This window comes from Lupinus angustifolius, chromosome LG06 (assembly GCF_001865875.1).
Source record: "Lupinus angustifolius cultivar Tanjil chromosome LG06, LupAngTanjil_v1.0, whole genome shotgun sequence".
Lineage (NCBI taxonomy): Eukaryota > Viridiplantae > Streptophyta > Magnoliopsida > Fabales > Fabaceae > Lupinus > Lupinus angustifolius.
In genome coordinates, this window is record NC_032014.1 from 3,495,132 (window position 1) to 3,512,398 (window position 17,267).

Consider the following 17,267-nt stretch of genomic DNA (forward strand, 5'->3'; position numbering starts at 1 on the left):
AAGAGTGCACCCATGATATTTCTTATTTCTTCATTCCCTTTACTCTTGTGTTCATATGTTATGATTTAAATATGCCACACCAATTTGTTATGAATGAATGATAAGATTCTATTGATACTAAGTGAATCGTTATTTTTTCTCTAATAGATGGAGGAATCGCAGGAAATATTTTAATAACATGGATTTTTATTTCTCAATGATAGTCCACAATCAAAGCAATTGACTGAATCTCGTAAATCCATTTCATAGAAGTTCATTGATATCCTCCTTTTATAGAGCAAATCGACTTTGCTTCTTAAATAATCGATATCACTTCTGCTTCTATTGTAATAAAAGATTCACTTCTTATGTGAAAAAGGCTTACATCTAGAGATGACAAGATTATCTACAATTCATCCAATGGAAAGTGTTGATAATAGATGAATTCAAATTCATACATAATATTCAGTAGATATCCATGGGTATATTCATTTGTATGAATATTCAATTCATCCAAAAAATAAAGACAAGTTTTTCACATTAAGCAACAAGTAGACACAACTTTGTTATGCAAACTCGACATACAAAATATAAACCAATATTATTAGTATCATATCGATCATCAAATCGGTTAGAATAGTGGTACAATGGTATGGTGATTCAATAAGTGGGTCGTTAATTAAACTGCATAGTGGTAAAGTTAGATATACATTTATTTTATACTAATATTAATGTTGAAAAATCAATAAAGAAGACAATAACTATTTTTATTTATATTACTTGTTAAAAAATGTATATTATAGATCATGTTTTAGTATATAAAAAATATAATAGTTGTGTGTTTGATCATCCATACCCTAACATTTTGATAAAAATAAATTATTTTCATTAAAAAATTAATTTCAAATAAAACCAGCCGATATGACCAGTATGGTTTAATGTAACAATGTTGAAATCGGTTCACTGGCTTACCGCTTGATACCACTGATATAAATTACTCTCTTTCTAATAAAAAGATTTTTTTGATCAAAGCATTCTTTCAATATATTTTAATAATGATTGATATAACATTTTTGTGTCACAGTTAAGCACAAGAAAAAATGCATGATTGTATAATACAATAAGTTTAATATCACTCACATTGTTGTCTTTAAGAGCTTTCACATGTAAACTTAAATATTGAGATTTTAAAAAAACACTTTTTAAAAATATTTTTAAATGTGATTTTTAGAAATGCTTTATTAAATAATAAATTTTAAAATGATTTTTTCCTTAAAAAAATGTTTTTGTTCAAATTAAAAAAAATTGAATATTCATCAACCCAATCCATAAAATTGATATATGAATTAAATGAGTAGATTGAAATTCATTAGATATAGATGAATTAGATAGTTTAAAAATGTGATTTTATAGATTTATATGAATTGGTGAATGATTGTCTATCAATTCAGTGATCCAAATCTATATTCATTCAATTACCTAATTATACCACTTAATTCTCCACTTCCCTTATTGAGCTCTGCAATCTCAACCGATCAAACGAGATTAGGACCCACTCAATTGAATGCCCTAGATTCACTCACTTCATGACCAACTCTATTTCTACTTTTTTTATTATTCTACTATTAAATGCACAACTCACATGAAATACACCATTATCAATTTACCATTACAATTATTCTCCTTCTTCTTTTACAGTTAAACTTTCATTTTACCCAACAATAATGCTATTCAAACTTCTCTTTACTAAGGTATATTTCTCTTTATATTCTCTATTATATTTCTTCATCAAATATAATTTTTAATTAAATTTTCTGCTCTGCTTTGTTTGATCATCAAATACCTACCTCTGTAAAGGAAATGACTTTGTTCTTTTTTTCAACCTCAAAAAATATAAATTTGTTATTTTTTTGTTATTTTGTAAAAATTAAAACTCCAATTTTATTGGATCTTCCTCATTTTAATAATATTTATAACTCCTGACTTAAAGCTCATTAAGAGTTCTTTTGTTTTTTATTTTCACAAGACTCAATGTTATAATTAAAATTTGAAATTATACATTATAGATAATAATTTTAATTTTATTGAAATATTTTTTATAAATATATATTATTACTAAGTTGATTATTAAAAGTTGGTAATTGAGAGAAGTGGAAATTAAATTGAGTAAAAGTGCTATAAGGAATGCAAAAAAAATAAAATATGTATTAACAAGGCCCATTGAGGCCCATTAATTAGATTTTATTCACAGTATCGGTGTTTAAACTGCTATATAATGACAAGTTCAGTGGATGTTTTTGCATAAGTTCTTTCAGAAATATGAGAGTGTGAGAAAGAGAGAACGTGTGTGTGTGTGTGTGAGAGAGAGAGTACGAGAAAGAGAGATCGCGAGAGAGAGAACGCGAGAGATAGAAAGTGAGACAGAAAGAGATGCATATAACCAGCTAGCTATGTGTGTTTTTTTGGTTCCGGAGTGATGTTTTTGCAGTGTAAGTTTGTTTTCCACTCGTCACAGATCAATTTCTTTGATTCTACTGTTTTTCTTTGTTAATTATGGTTAGGGAACCAAACTTGTTTGATTCTCAGTTCTATGGATGATATAAGCAGTTATATGTGTTTTTTGATTCCAGAATGCTTACGCAATGTGCGTTTGAATGTCAAGAAAAATTATTTATCTCATTTGCACTTCATTCTTCTGTCAAAGGACCGAGAAAACTAAAATTAGGGTTTTGTTTTCTACCACACACACAATCTTTTAGCGTTGTTTTTCTAAACAAATCACACGAATCAACTTCGGCCCAAAAAACCAAAATTTCAATTTCGGGTCCTTGTGTACGAAATCACGAACCATTCCTCTGTGCAGTGAGGAGTCACATGAACAGCTTCTCCAAAATTTTAGCCTCTGGAATTTCAATACTCACCCATTGACTTAATTGAGAGGAGAGGTACTTTCAGCTTTTCAAAATTGATTCTTGATTATTTTTATTTCTCTATTTGATTTCGGGTCATATTGGTATTCTAAACATGTATGCATAGCAGGTGCTCGACGAAATTACAATGTCTCAAAACAAAGGAGGACACGGAATCTTTCGACCCCCCGTATCACTAAGGGAAGAAGCCACTGGAAATATACACACAAATCCATCAACTAATGCCAAGTCAATGTTGAGGTTTAACCATTTGAAAAAATTAGCAATGTGGGCCACTAAGGATACTCATTTACCATCTTTGGGTGCCTTCTATGGCAACCAGTTGGCCACTCTCGGAGAATCCCTCGGATTATCAAATGATCCTTCCTTGATTACTTGCCAGAGGTTTGCTTATACCCTTTTCTACTTAGTTACTTATCATTGTGTTTCAGTGTTTTATTTAGTTATCATGTTTTCTATATCGTTCTATATTCACAATGGAGACACTAGGCATGGTGGATTAGGAATGGATTCGTTAGAGATGAAGTTGGGGTAGCACTTTTGGTAGAAACAATAGTTGAATCTCATGTTAGGTGGTTTCGGCATGCGTGGATGAAATGTAAAGGAGCCCCATTAAGGAGAGTAGATTAGGTGGAGGATAACCCAATCACAAGAGATAAAGGAAGACCAAGAAAAAAATAGGCAAACTACTACGAAGGTTTACGTGTTAATGGTGATCGTTTGATTACTGTAGCCCATTGAATGGGAAAATACTGAGTATTGACATGATTCAGTTTTAACATTAGCATCCAATCATCCATGCAATACATTATCGAAGCATTTGCTGATATCTTGTTATTAATGTATGCTGTTGAATCAATGAACATAGAAATTAGAGAAGATCTAATACCTCGAAAATGTTTAAAGCTGCTTTTAAAATGCGGACAATAACTTGCTTTGGTTCTTAATTGTGGTAGACATCTACTCAGACTTAGTTCCTATATTATCTTTAAATAGTGGATACTTGGAAGGAAATTTCATAAAATTGAATATGAAATATGTTTATCAGCCCTGATCATTATTTGATTATTCTGCAGATGTGAAACTGTGCTCCATCCTGGTTTAAATTCAACTGTACGAATAGAGAAAAATAGATCAAAGGTCAAGCATAAGTGCAAATTGTCTGGTAACAATGCTCAAAACAATGTAGTGTACAAGTGTCATTTCTGTTTGCATCAGAATTTGAAGAGAGGGACCCCTAAGGGACATGTAAAAGGATTATGCCCACCAAAACCTAAATCAAAGCATAAATCAAATTCTAAATCATCTTTAAAATCAAAACCTTCAACAAAACCCATCAAGCACGAACCTTCAAAGTTAGAGAATAGCATTATAAGCAAAGATGAAGTCAATGAAACAGATGTGCTTGCTTCCCAAGTTGTAGCTAAGGGCCCGACCCATATTGATGATAGCTCGGCAACTCCATCAAGTATAGGCATACCGACATTGTTAGAAGGAAATAAGAGAAAAAAGAATTCAACCTCAAAGAAAGCTGCTGAAACTCCAAGCATGTCTGCAAAAGTAGGAGACAAAACTGTGGGCGCATCAAGCAAACGCCGAAGAAAATCTTGGACTAGTTTAAAGGAAATTGCTCAGAGAAACGAGTTTGATAAAAGTCGAGTTGCTAATTTGACAATTCCATTCTTTTTATAAGTAGGGAGATTTTCTAAATAGGCTAAACTTGAGTTGTAGTTCCTTTTAGATTATACCGAGTTTTTGTTTTCTCTGTGAATTACTCTTTCAAACAAATTGTTTTCTCAGTGTTTGATGCTCTGTTAAAGGAATTTTGTTCTTTTGTTATTGGTACCAAGTTTTTGTTTGTGTACTACTCTTTCAAGCAAATTGTTGTTTACTCTGTGCTTGATGCACTGTTAAAGGAATTTTGTTCGGTTGTTGGTGCCAAGTTTTGAGCCTTGCATTTGATGAATAATTTGTACATAATAACAGCCTAATCAAATATGTTGTAAGGATGCCACATAATAAAATAATATCCAACAAACAAATGTATGACAATAATCAAACTTTAGTCTTACTGTATGTATAAACTTTGTTGAATATTTATGATCTCATCAAATATTGTGCCCATGTAATGTAAATATATTTCATTTTGAAACTATTATCTATCCAACAGATATTTATCAAATGAATGTTGAATGTTAAAAAAGAATAATCCTATTTGCACATTAAGTTTATGCAGTAAAAGAATTCAACACCTATCAAATTGTGTGAGTGCACTGTTTGTAAACTCAAACTTTACCAATTGCCATTACCAAATTCAAATTAGAATAAGTAAACAACTAGGATATATTAAAGATTAGAATTGGAATAAATGTTTACTGGATAAATAAAATTAAACTTGTGATATTTATTGGATTTACTCTACAACTGATTAGATTAGATTACTTAATATAAGAACTATATATCTAAATTCAAATTAATGATATGATGATAATCATCAATAATCTAAATCTGAAGTTTGAATTTCAAATAAACCAATCTTGTGCTTTAATCAAGTGGATTTGCAGCATTTCCTTTATCATAAATAAATTTCTCTTGATATTGCTTAGAGCAAGTTCATTTATGATTAATTGATTATAAGTGAAGGTTGCTACCTTTTCATGGTAATAGGCATAAATAAAACATGTTCTTGTTTAAACAAAAAAAACCTTCAGTGACCTTTTCTTGGTGATTGGCATAATTAAAGGTTGGTGGAATAGGTGAATTTTGGAGCGAAAGTAACCTGTTCTTCTCCTTTAACTTGTTTATTTTTCACTTTATCTAGTCTAGGGCAAATTGGAAAGCATCTGTCCAACTTTCTTTATTGGAGAAAATGGTAGTGTTGCCTATAAGGGGGGAAAGTGGCCCTGCTTTTGGGAATAAGATGAATGGGGACTCATGCCTCTTTCAATTTTAATTCTCTTACATTTTACTTTCAGTGGCCTAATTCTTTTGGTTGTTCATGTTATGTTGATTGCTGAATTTCTAATGTCACTCTACTTGTATAATGTTGCAATTTTAATTGTGACGTTATGTTATGGCTCAACATCATGCAAGCCATCAATAGTCTTGCTTGTCAATTGTCATGTTTATATATTGCCACAATTTTGTTCTCAAGGGTACTAATGGAGTTACATTTAACAATATTCATGGCAACAATGAGTTATAACTTCTGAGTGGTTAGGATGATGACTAAAATCTTCTTGATTTGGTTTTAGAAAATGACTTGGAGCGCCCTAGCAGTCCATCAGTGAAGAAGTCAGAAGAGAAAGGTATAGTGATTGTGCATGAAGTGAAGTGCAAGCTTTATATCAAGGTATTTTTCTATATGATGCAAATTTCCAGTGTAAATTTTATACTTTTGTAGCATTTGGTGTCGTGTGAATGTATGGGTTCTGTTCCATATGTTTGGTATATCTTATAAGTAGAACGAACATGATAAGAAGGTGGAACATTTTTGTTCTACCAAAGGGCGTGGAATCAAAGAGAATGGAACAAAATATATTGTTCCATACTGTACTATATGTGCACCAAACGCTACCTGGTATCCATGTTACTTCTGACTTAACCACAGCTAAAAGTTGGTTTTGCAATATCCTCTACTTTTCCAGGAGCAGGAATATTAGGTTGAGGCTTATGTATATTTGTATCAGAAATTCTATTTGCAACCTGTGAATTGCAGGGAAGTTCTGTCCATCTAAAGAAACAGCAGAGAAGCAAAAATGGCATAACCTATGAAGGAAAATGACAATGCCCAATAAGCCTACTTGTTGGTGTTCTAGGAAATGTTCCGGCATTAATGTTAATAGGCATAACTGTTAAAGCATGAAAGCAATTAGGGTAGGATAGTTGATCATTTTCTATGATAATTAATAAAGAAGCACCAGAATGAAACTAAATTGTTATTATTTTTTGGATGAACAGAATGGTAGTACGGAAAATTTCCTCCAATAATACTAATCAGAGGCTCGTAGTGAGGATTACGACCAAAGATTTATTTCTCTCAATCGAAGGACAAAGGAGGCTACCTGACTAGGCACAATGTTATTTGATAAAAAACAGTGATGGCAAATATTATACCTAAAGAGTGAAATTAGTATGCAAGTCCCTATACTTTTTAGAGCTTTCAAATATGTCCCTATAGTTTCGAAAAACAATCAACTGGATCCTTGAAGTTATTTTTTTAAAACTATAAAAACTCATTCACAATTTAGACTACGAAGATTATTAGTTAAAAAATTCCTAAAAACTACATGAACTTGTGGACTAGTTTGACCTCTCAAGTAACATCTAATCAGTATGTACTGACCCTGACTTGTTGCAGGACTTGGGGTAGGACTGGTAACCACATTGCAGTTGTTGCGTCTAGTGCCTGAACTCACAGTATGAGTTGCCAATGTGCCAGAGAAACTTGCATAACGCCAGAAACATGCAATAAAATGTGAAGCCAAATCAAGAACTGAATCAACATAAGCCTGCATAATTAGAAACACAATTAAAATGACCGAATGACACTTGTCAAACTGTAACAAAAGCAGACCTGAATAGTAAGACAAATGATGTTCATAGCCATTGATTCAGAGTCAACGCTAATTAATGTTTCAGTGAATGCCTGAACCCCCTTCAAAATCCAGAACCATCACACAAACCTCTTTGGTTTTGACTCTGCAATCATACAAAATCCAGTATATTTAGGCTATAGACAGACACTTCCCCTGTCCAATAACAAAATAATGAACAGATTCACACTTATAGCAGTTTGCATAGGTGTGGTTTTCCACCCATACTAGAAGTAGGGTTCCCAAATATAGGATGGAGAACAGCCTGCTGTAAAGATGACTCCTAGTGTTGCGCTCTCCACCCTGTAATTGATGAGCCCTCATTTGGATCATACAGGGACATGTACTGTCTTGCATGGTAAAGTTAGAATCACATAAAATTCTGATATGCATGTAGGCCTAATCACACAACCTAGAGCTGTACAGAAGGCTAGGTAAGTGTTGGGAAGTCCCACATCGACTACCTCACATTCTTGGGAATTGTTTAAATACATGTTCAACTACATCTCTATTAGCCAATTAGTTTTGAGATGAAACTTTAAAGTAAGTATATTGCATGCATGATATCATTTCAAACACACCACATCTTATATCTGCAGGGGTATAATACCTTTAAGGGAAGTGGCAAATGTCCTGTAATTAAATAAATAAAAAATATGATAACAATTGTATGGTTGCTATCTTTATCAGATTTTTTAAGTCAAGAATCTACGACAAGCACCACAAATCTCCTCTATCAAATCTAATGAATATGCAATTTTAATTAATCAGAGCAGTATAAGCTAATATGTATTGAGAAGTTACTGTTTTAAATAGAGATCATAGTCATACACATAAGTTCCAATCATTATAAACACTCATCATTCTAACGTTCTATAAATTTACCTGTATCACTGTATATTTTTATGGCAAAAGTGGAGATTGCAGGAAGCAGCAAAATTGCTGCACAGAGATACACACTTCTGTCTACACACCATCACCTGAGAAATTTTAACTGGGCTTCAATTTCTCACTCTCATCACCGACACTCTTAAGCTTCCTCCTTTTGCCAAGATACAATCTCACTTAAAAATTGAGAAACAACAACAAAATAGCACCATTAAGCACACAGTTGAAAATCCAAGCAGCAAAAGGAACCCAACATGGGAAACCAAATTGAAACCTGGCAATTGTATGGTCGTTTTTGTTTTAAAAAAATATAAGTCCCTATACTTTTTAGAGCTTTCAAATATGTCCCTATAGTTTCAAAAAACATTTTCATATATACTATGCCCTTTTAGAGAAGAAATTATAAGCCACTTTATTTATGCTTAAAAAAAAGTGATTTTGAAAAGAAAAAAACATTACTCTTAAAACCACTTTTCAAAAAAATAAAATATCTACCCTTGATAAGGGTAGGCCAAGGCCATGTATTACAAATGTATATAAAAGAGGCAAAAGAAAAGTAGTTTTGTCAATAATACCCTTAGTTAGTTAGAAAATTCAATAAAGGGATGGAGTCAAGTAAAGTAATTTTCATTCTCAAAGACCTACGAATACCACACTCTATGTAGAACCAAAAACTACTCATTTGTTTTCATAATTTCAATGCATAAAGTCAAAAGCAGAAACAAATTCAGAAAATAAATATATAAATAAGAACAGAAAAAAAAAAGCAGTGAAGCAGAAAGAGAAAGAAGGTATAAGCACCTGAGGAACGAAGGGGTTGGGAATGGAATGGTGAATGTTGTTGTTGTTAACATTAACAGGAAGTGAAACCTGGATCCTTGAAGTTATTTTTTTAAAACTATAAAAACTCATTCACAATTTAGACTACGAAGATTATTAGTTAAAAAATTCCTAAAAACTACATGAACTTGTGGACTAGTTTGACCTCTCAAGTAACATCTAATCAGTATGTACTGACCCTGACTTGTTGCAGGACTTGGGGTAGGACTGGTAACCACATTGCAGTTGTTGCGTCTAGTGCCTGAACTCACAGTATGAGTTGCCAATGTGCCAGAGAAACTTGCATAACGCCAGAAACATGCAATAAAATGTGAAGCCAAATCAAGAACTGAATCAACATAAGCCTGCATAATTAGAAACACAATTAAAATGACCGAATGACACTTGTCAAACTGTAACAAAAGCAGACCTGAATAGTAAGACAAATGATGTTCATAGCCATTGATTCAGAGTCAACGCTAATTAATGTTTCAGTGAATGCCTGAACCCCCTTCAAAATCCAGAACCATCACACAAACCTCTTTGGTTTTGACTCTGCAATCATACAAAATCCAGTATATTTAGGCTATAGACAGACACTTCCCCTGTCCAATAACAAAATAATGAACAGATTCACACTTATAGCAGTTTGCATAGGTGTGGTTTTCCACCCATACTAGAAGTAGGGTTCCCAAATATAGGATGGAGAACAGCCTGCTGTAAAGATGACTCCTAGTGTTGCGCTCTCCACCCTGTAATTGATGAGCCCTCATTTGGATCATACAGGGACATGTACTGTCTTGCATGGTAAAGTTAGAATCACATAAAATTCTGATATGCATGTAGGCCTAATCACACAACCTAGAGCTGTACAGAAGGCTAGGTAAGTGTTGGGAAGTCCCACATCGACTACCTCACATTCTTGGGAATTGTTTAAATACATGTTCAACTACATCTCTATTAGCCAATTAGTTTTGAGATGAAACTTTAAAGTAAGTATATTGCATGCATGATATCATTTCAAACACACCACATCTTATATCTGCAGGGGTATAATACCTTTAAGGGAAGTGGCAAATGTCCTGTAATTAAATAAATAAAAAATATGATAACAATTGTATGGTTGCTATCTTTATCAGATTTTTTAAGTCAAGAATCTACGACAAGCACCACAAATCTCCTCTATCAAATCTAATGAATATGCAATTTTAATTAATCAGAGCAGTATAAGCAAATATGTATTGAGAAGTTACTGCTTTAAATAGAGATCATAGTCATACACATAAGTTCCAATCATTATAAACACTCATCATTCTGACGTTCTATAAATTTACCTGTATCACTGTATATTTTTATGGCAAAAGTGGAGATTGCAGGAAGCAGCAAAATTGCCGACCAAAGATTTATTTCTCTCAATCGAAGGACAAAGGAGGCTACCTGACTAGGCACAATGTTATTTGATAAAAAACAGTGATGGCAAATATTATACCTAAAGAGTGAAATTAGTATGCAAGTCCCTATACTTTTTAGAGCTTTCAAATATGTCCCTATAGTTTCAAAAAACATTTTCATATATACTATGCCCTTTTAGAGAAGAAATTATAAGCCACTTTATTTATGCTTAAAAAAAAGTGATTTTGAAAAGAAAAAAACATTACTGTCAACTTCAGCTATTTTTCCGGTTAGAAGTTTTTCAAGTAAAAGTTCAACTAAACAAACATTAAAATGTCAACAATGTGAACAGTGATATTTTATTTAAATTAGCCGAAACAAAGGGACCCCAATAATTCATAATTGGATTTCAACTATCAGTTTTGCACATTCAAGTAAAGTAATTTTCATTCTCAAAGACCTACGAATACCACACTCTATGTAGAACCAAAAACTACTCATTTTTCCCCATAATTTCAATGCATAAAGTAAAAAGCAGAAACAAATTCAGAAAATAAATATATAAATAAGAACAGAAAAAAAAAAGCAGTGAAGCAGAAAGAGAAAGAAGGTATAAGCACCTGAGGAACGAAGGGGTTGGGAATGGAATGGTGAATGTTGTTGTTGTTAACATTAACAGGAAGTGAAACCTGGATCCTTGAAGTTATTTTTTTAAAACTATAAAAACTCATTCACAATTTAGACTACGAAGATTATTAGTTAAAAAATTCCTAAAAACTACATGAACTTGTGGACTAGTTTGACCTCTCAAGTAACATCTAATCAGTATGCATTGACCCTGACTTGTTGCATGACTTGGGGTAGGACTGATAACCACATTGCAGTTGTTGCGTCTGGTGCCTGAACTCACAGTATGAGTTGCCAATGTGCCGGAGAAACTTGCATAACGCCACCCCCCTTCAAAATCCAGAACCATCACACAAACCTCTTTGGTTTTGACTCTGCAATCATACAAAATCCAGTATATTTAGGCTAAAAGGCAGAGTACCACACTTATAGCAGTTTGCATAGGTGTGGTTTTCCACCCATACTAGAAGTAGGGTTCCCAAATATAGGATGGAGAACAGCCTGCTGTAAAGATGACTCCTAGTGTTGCGCTCTCCACCCTGTAATTGATGAGCCCTCATTTGGATCATACAGGGACATGTACTGTCTTGCATGGTAAAGTTAGAATCACATAAAATTCTGATATGCATGTAGGCCTAATCACACAACCTAGAGCTGTACAGAAGGCTAGGTAAGTGTTGGGAAGTCCCACATCGACTACCTCACATTCTTGGGAATTGTTTAAATACATGTTCAACTACATCTCTATTAGCCAATTAGTTTTGAGATGAAACTTTAAAGTAAGTATATTGCATGCATGATATCATTTCAAACACACCACATCTTATATCTGCAGGGGTATAATACCTTTAAGGGAAGTGGCAAATGTCCTGTAATTAAATAAATAAAAAATATGATAACAATTGTATGGTTGCTATCTTTATCAGATTTTTTAAGTCAAGAATCTACGACAAGCACCACAAATCTCCTCTATCAAATCTAATGAATATGCAATTTTAATTAATCAGAGCAGTATAAGCTAATATGTATTGAGAAGTTACTGCTTTAAATAGAGATCATAGTCATACACATAAGTTCCAATCATTATAAACACTCATCATTCTGACGTTCTATAAATTTACCTGTATCACTGTATATTTTTATGGCAAAAGTGGAGATTGCAGGAAGCAGCAAAATTGCTGCACAGAGATACACACTTCTGTCTACACACCATCACCTGAGAAACTTTAACTGGGCTTCAATTTGTGCAGGTCTGCTTCTATGTCACTGTTATTCTCACTCTCATCACCGACACTCTTAAGCTTCCTCCTTTTGCCAAGATACAATCTCACTTAAAAATTGAGAAACAACAACAAAATAGCACCATTAAGCACACAGTTGAAAATCCAAGCAGCAAAAGGAACCCAACATGGGAAACCAAATTGAAACCTGGCAATTGTATGGTCGTTTTTGTTTTAAAAAAATATATAACTTTTACTTAAAACCACTTTTCAAAAAAATAAAATATCTACCCTTGATAAGGGTAGGCCAAGGCCATGTATTACAAATGTATATAAAAGAGGCAAAAGAAAAGTAGTTTTGTCAATAATACCCTTAGTTAGTTAGAAAATTCAATAAAGGGATGGAAAATTAGTTGGGAAGTTTCTGGATGTGGAACCAGAGAAGAGAATCGTGGGATCCATTGTATTCTAACAATTCTACTTTTGTAATCTTCCTAAATTCTTAGCAATAAAGAAACAGCTCTACTCAACCTAGAATCCATTGATTCTGGAGAGAAGCTTGAAGATCAACACTCCCTTGACCCCACTAGGTAGGATCTTCATGCACTGGGCTGCCCTGCTTATGGTTGTTTGATCTCATCATCTCATGAATGTAATAATCAATTTACAAGTAAATCATGTACTGGATTCTAGTCTTTTAATTTACTTCTTTCATATATGGCCAGCCAACATTTAGAGCGAAAGTCAGCCGTATCAAAATAATCATGCCATTAAGAAGCAAAATGCCCAGATCAATTGAGTCAGATTTATCCAGACTGACAAAACTTACTTTGGTACCAGCTGGCATGTCACTCAAATCATAGTTGCAAATGAAAGTGTGAAGGGGAGTCTTTTCCGGATTACTTAGCACCTGCAGAGAGCAATCACATGCAATAGTAAAGCATTATTACAAAAAAGACAGTAATCCTCACAGATGACTTGAAAGTGGAACAAAAGGTGCTAATCTACTTATATGCTTGCTAAAATGGATTTATTTGGTGAGGAAAGAAGGGAAAATATCGATAGGTATGTACAGAATCAGTGAAGCCTAGTCCAAATACATCAATCCTTCTCTGCCACCTAAAAGTTCTCAACAAACATGACACAAACGAGCCTATAATGTATCAGTGACTCTAACAACACACTTTCTGGACCATGCAATCAAAGAAAACAGGTCATTCTAATTAACTCAGCTACCAAAAGGGCCATTCTCTTCGAATCATAATTCAAAAAATAATTCTTAACCCAAAAATCTGATAAAGATAGCAGCCATACAATTATTATCATATATTTTATTTATTTAATTACAGGACATTTGCCACTTCCCTTAAAGGTACCAAACCCCTGCAGATATAAGATGTGGTGCTTCTAATTTTCTTGATCTTTAGAGGCTAGTCATGCTAGCTTGTCCCAGGGTAGTACGAAATTGCAAGCAGAAGGGAACTGGACACGGCTTGTAACTATTCCATTAGCACAATCATTTGAAAACAAAAAATTTCTTCTGAAATTGAGGATACTTTAAGTTGTTCGAAAGATTAGTTACTTTTCAAATGACAACAGATGGCTTTGACCACAATAACCTAAGGTTATTAAAAATGGGTTTAAATTACAAATTCCATATTGCAACCAGAATTTCTCAAATATGTTGTAGCCATTGAGTACAAAGAGAGTAAAAACCTGCCCAAGGCTCCCACCAGTAGGGTTTGGGGATGGTAGATGTACATAACTTTACTCTTCACAAGTGGAGAGACCGTTACCTGACTGAAATAAAGATGGTGAAAAGTTCATCAAAAGAAACAACTTAAAACAGTTAACATTCTTATGAATGATAAAGAAGATCCTAAAGAGCATTTTTATAAATGATTAATAGGATCAACCGATGGAGGAGGAAGAATAGATGAATCAATTGCACAGGTTAAAAACAAAATCAGAAGAGAAGAAATAATGACAAGAGGAACAAAGCTCCAGAATTTCCTATGTTCCTTTTAAGGATAAGCAAAAAAGAAATCTATTGATGTTCTTAAGTCTATGCTTAAGATCTCTTCGACAAAAAGGATCTATATTACAATATAACAATTTCAAATTCAATGTTACTGAAAAAAGATAATATGCAGATGCGAACTATATAAAGACCATGGGAGCATCCCCATCACCCCTTATGCAACCATATAAGTTCGTTTGAAGTCAACGTTACACAAATTAAAATGTTCACAAGACACCCTGTAACAACTATGCAATATTTTGCCACCACTCATGCTCACACTGCAGGCAGGTAGTATGACGGACAAGATTAGTTGGTCCCTAAATATACAAATTATCAGATAATTAAGCATACGACACAAATAATGTTTGCAATAGAAAATCCAGGAAAGATTAAGGGTCGCGTAAATGATCAACCATATAGAAAAGACGGGTGTTAACTGCTAAACCAATTATATTAACTTCATTGAAGAGCTAAGCTTTTAATGCATAGCTAAGTCTACCTTCTATAATGTGATTGGAAAAACCACCTAATTGATTACGTGAGGCTATGAAACCTGAGCAAGGTTTATCAAGCCATTCATGTTAGGCAAATGCCATACTTAACAATTAAATTTACTATCCACTGGAAAACCATTGATAAAGTACTTGCAATTATACCTTTATATTAAAGGGCAGCCCACAGTGCAAGAGACTCCCAAAACAATCGGTTCCTTATATAACAACTGTCAGTTTAATCCATAGGCAAAAGAATAAACAAATGCCAACTTCCCAGGTATTCAAAAAGATGCTTGGTGAAAAGCAGTAATATGTTCTTTCTTTTCACCATCGTTTCAGATACTGCCATCTCAGCAGGCTTAATCCTTTATGCTTCAAAGCCAGACATGTTCCTCTCCCAGAAGCACATTCTTTCTCTTTTGTCCCAGTCTGACCCCAAGAATCTCCTTCCTCCATAGCTGATATTGCCTACACTAGTGGCATCCACTCATTCTGAAACAAGAGTTCACACCTCAGTCGCATCTAGGTCATAAAGAGTTCACACCTCCAATCATTCTGAAACAAGATATCATATTACAAATGCTTTTAAGGTAATATATGCTAAAAATAACATGCTTATTTTACATCATAAATAAACATTTTTATATTATATTGGCATTTAAGGACAGCTAGGCTCAAACCATCCAGAATTTAGATTATGAAGAGATTCATGCTGCCATTGCCTTTAGGTTATAAAGGCCAAAAAACCACAATCCAAAATTTACATTACAAATAAAGAAAGTCACATTATTTGACAACACGTTAAGGTTAACCACGACTATCCTAGATTTACATTATGCTTAAAGAATCAATATATCATTTGACATTTGCAGTTAGGATCATCAAGGCACAACATATACCAACACTCCATCCACTTTTTATATCATTTACAAAGAACTCATACTGCATTTAGGGATCATATAAGTCTTAAAAGCATGTAATTCTAATTACTACATTATGAAACAATTGCATTTTGCCGGCTCAAACATTCAAGCTTTATGTAGTACAATGAAAAAAGAATGCTTACTGCAATTTACATTTAGATTCACCGAGGGTCAATCCATATAGCTGTTGCATTTAGGCACATCATAGTCCCCCCAAAGCATAACATCTGAATTACATACCACAATTGCATTGAAAGCAGCGTATTTATTTTCACAAGCAAAGAGATGAAAACGTTAAGGTGTTTCAAATTTGGGTAAATGCATCTATTACTAAGAAGAAATCTACTATTAATTGTGAGTGTGTTAATAGCTCATACCTCCCCTTATTGAAGAAATCCTAGAAAGAAAATCGCTTACATCCAGAGGCGAGAATTTTCTTATTGAAGAAATCCTAGAAAGAAAATCGCTTACATCCAGAGGCGAGAATTTTGGGGAAAGCATCGCATTTCTCTGCATACACCAAGAAAATTATTGTTTCCACAAGCATCTTATCTGTGAGATCAGGTAAACAACATTCTTGCATAGACCCAGCTTACCTAAACTTCCTTTCACACAAAAATATTCAGTCGTGCACTAGTGCTGCAGACCATAACTTATTTTCAGAGTAAAATGAAGAAGATTGAAAAGTACCATTACAGAGAATAAGCACCTTATATACAGAAGGAAACAATCAGTTCTTCAGAAACTCATGTCTCCAACCACTTATTAGTTTTGATTTTCAATCAGAGCATAATTAAAAAACAAATTAAAGACATCAATTATTCTAAGATTGGTCTATTCTCTAATGTGAATTACAAAACATCATATAGAGGAACTTTGATAACTTAACATCTATAATTACTACTAACTTACTGGACACCAAGTAAATACATTTAGAAAGTTTACAGTGTCCATGAGATCATATGCTATCACTCAAAGCCTTTCTGATCATATCCTATCACTCAAAGCCTTTAAGATAACTGGGTATCCTTGAAACTCCTGCCCCTTCGTAGAAAATAATAAGAGTTTCCAGTTAAGAAGAACTGTTCCTCAGAGTCCCTGATATACAAAAATGACACAGAAACTAATTTGACAGCACATTAAAAATAGTAGATCATATCATTACTATACAATATTATAGAACCTTCTAATTCCATATACTACCATCTGCATGGAATTCATAATGTGATACAAATAACTAGTATTTAATGCTAACACTGTATGTTCTTCTTGAGCTAGAACAGAATTTGGATTCCCTATTTTTTCCCATACAACCATATTTAAATTTAAAATCACAACAGATAAATGAATGTCCCAATTCAAATTTAAAATCAGACC

General features: G+C 33.4%; 2 protein-coding genes and 2 long non-coding RNA genes across 9 annotated transcripts in view; 2 read left to right on the plus strand and 2 right to left on the minus strand.

The window, feature by feature from the left end:
- LOC109350391 overlaps window positions 1-6,506 on the plus strand; it is a gene marked incomplete at its 3' end in the record, with an annotated part of 131,580 nt that extends 125,074 nt beyond the window's left edge. Inside the window, exons 9-10 of the mRNA XM_019591632.1 lie at window positions 6,164-6,261; window positions 6,417-6,506. Coding sequence (XP_019447177.1) covers window positions 6,164-6,261; window positions 6,417-6,506 — 188 coding nt within the window. The remainder of the gene's footprint in view (window positions 1-6,163; window positions 6,262-6,416) is intronic.
- On the plus strand, window positions 2,387-4,771 carry LOC109348999. 2 transcript variants are annotated; one of them, XM_019589640.1, is made up of 4 exons: window positions 2,392-2,468; window positions 2,843-2,924; window positions 3,019-3,293; window positions 3,986-4,771. In XM_019589640.1, the coding sequence occupies exons 3-4, from the start codon at window positions 3,037-3,039 to the stop codon at window positions 4,599-4,601; spliced, it is 873 nt and encodes a 290-aa protein (XP_019445185.1). In that variant the 5' UTR covers window positions 2,392-2,468; window positions 2,843-2,924; window positions 3,019-3,036; the 3' UTR covers window positions 4,602-4,771. The 2 variants fall into 2 exon arrangements, with proteins under 2 accessions (XP_019445186.1, XP_019445185.1); XM_019589641.1 differs by lacking the exon at window positions 2,843-2,924 and having other exon boundaries at window positions 2,387-2,468.
- On the minus strand, window positions 6,508-16,325 carry LOC109349015. Of its 5 annotated transcripts, none has more exons than XR_002107898.1 (10): window positions 16,268-16,325; window positions 16,044-16,117; window positions 15,130-15,459; window positions 14,167-14,250; window positions 13,280-13,360; window positions 12,447-12,560; window positions 8,390-8,484; window positions 7,486-7,610; window positions 7,255-7,355; window positions 6,508-6,973 (listed from the first exon to the last, which is right to left on the minus strand). It is a non-coding gene; the product is annotated as an uncharacterized LOC109349015 (long non-coding RNA). The 5 variants fall into 5 exon arrangements; XR_002107895.1 differs by having other exon boundaries at window positions 16,034-16,117; XR_002107897.1 differs by lacking the exon at window positions 14,167-14,250 and having other exon boundaries at window positions 16,034-16,117.
- On the minus strand, window positions 9,198-10,606 carry LOC109349019. The gene is made up of 3 exons (XR_002107905.1): window positions 10,546-10,606; window positions 9,642-9,766; window positions 9,198-9,511 (listed from the first exon to the last, which is right to left on the minus strand). It is a non-coding gene; the product is annotated as an uncharacterized LOC109349019 (long non-coding RNA).

Coding starts and splice junctions, on each gene's coding strand:
- LOC109348999 (XM_019589641.1), top strand. CDS start 3,037: ATGTCTCAAAACAAAGGAGGACACGGAATCTTTCGACCCCCCGTATCA. Junction 3,294..3,985: donor TCCTTGATTACTTGCCAGAG/GTTTGCTTATAC, acceptor ATTATTCTGCAG/ATGTGAAACTGTGCTCCATC.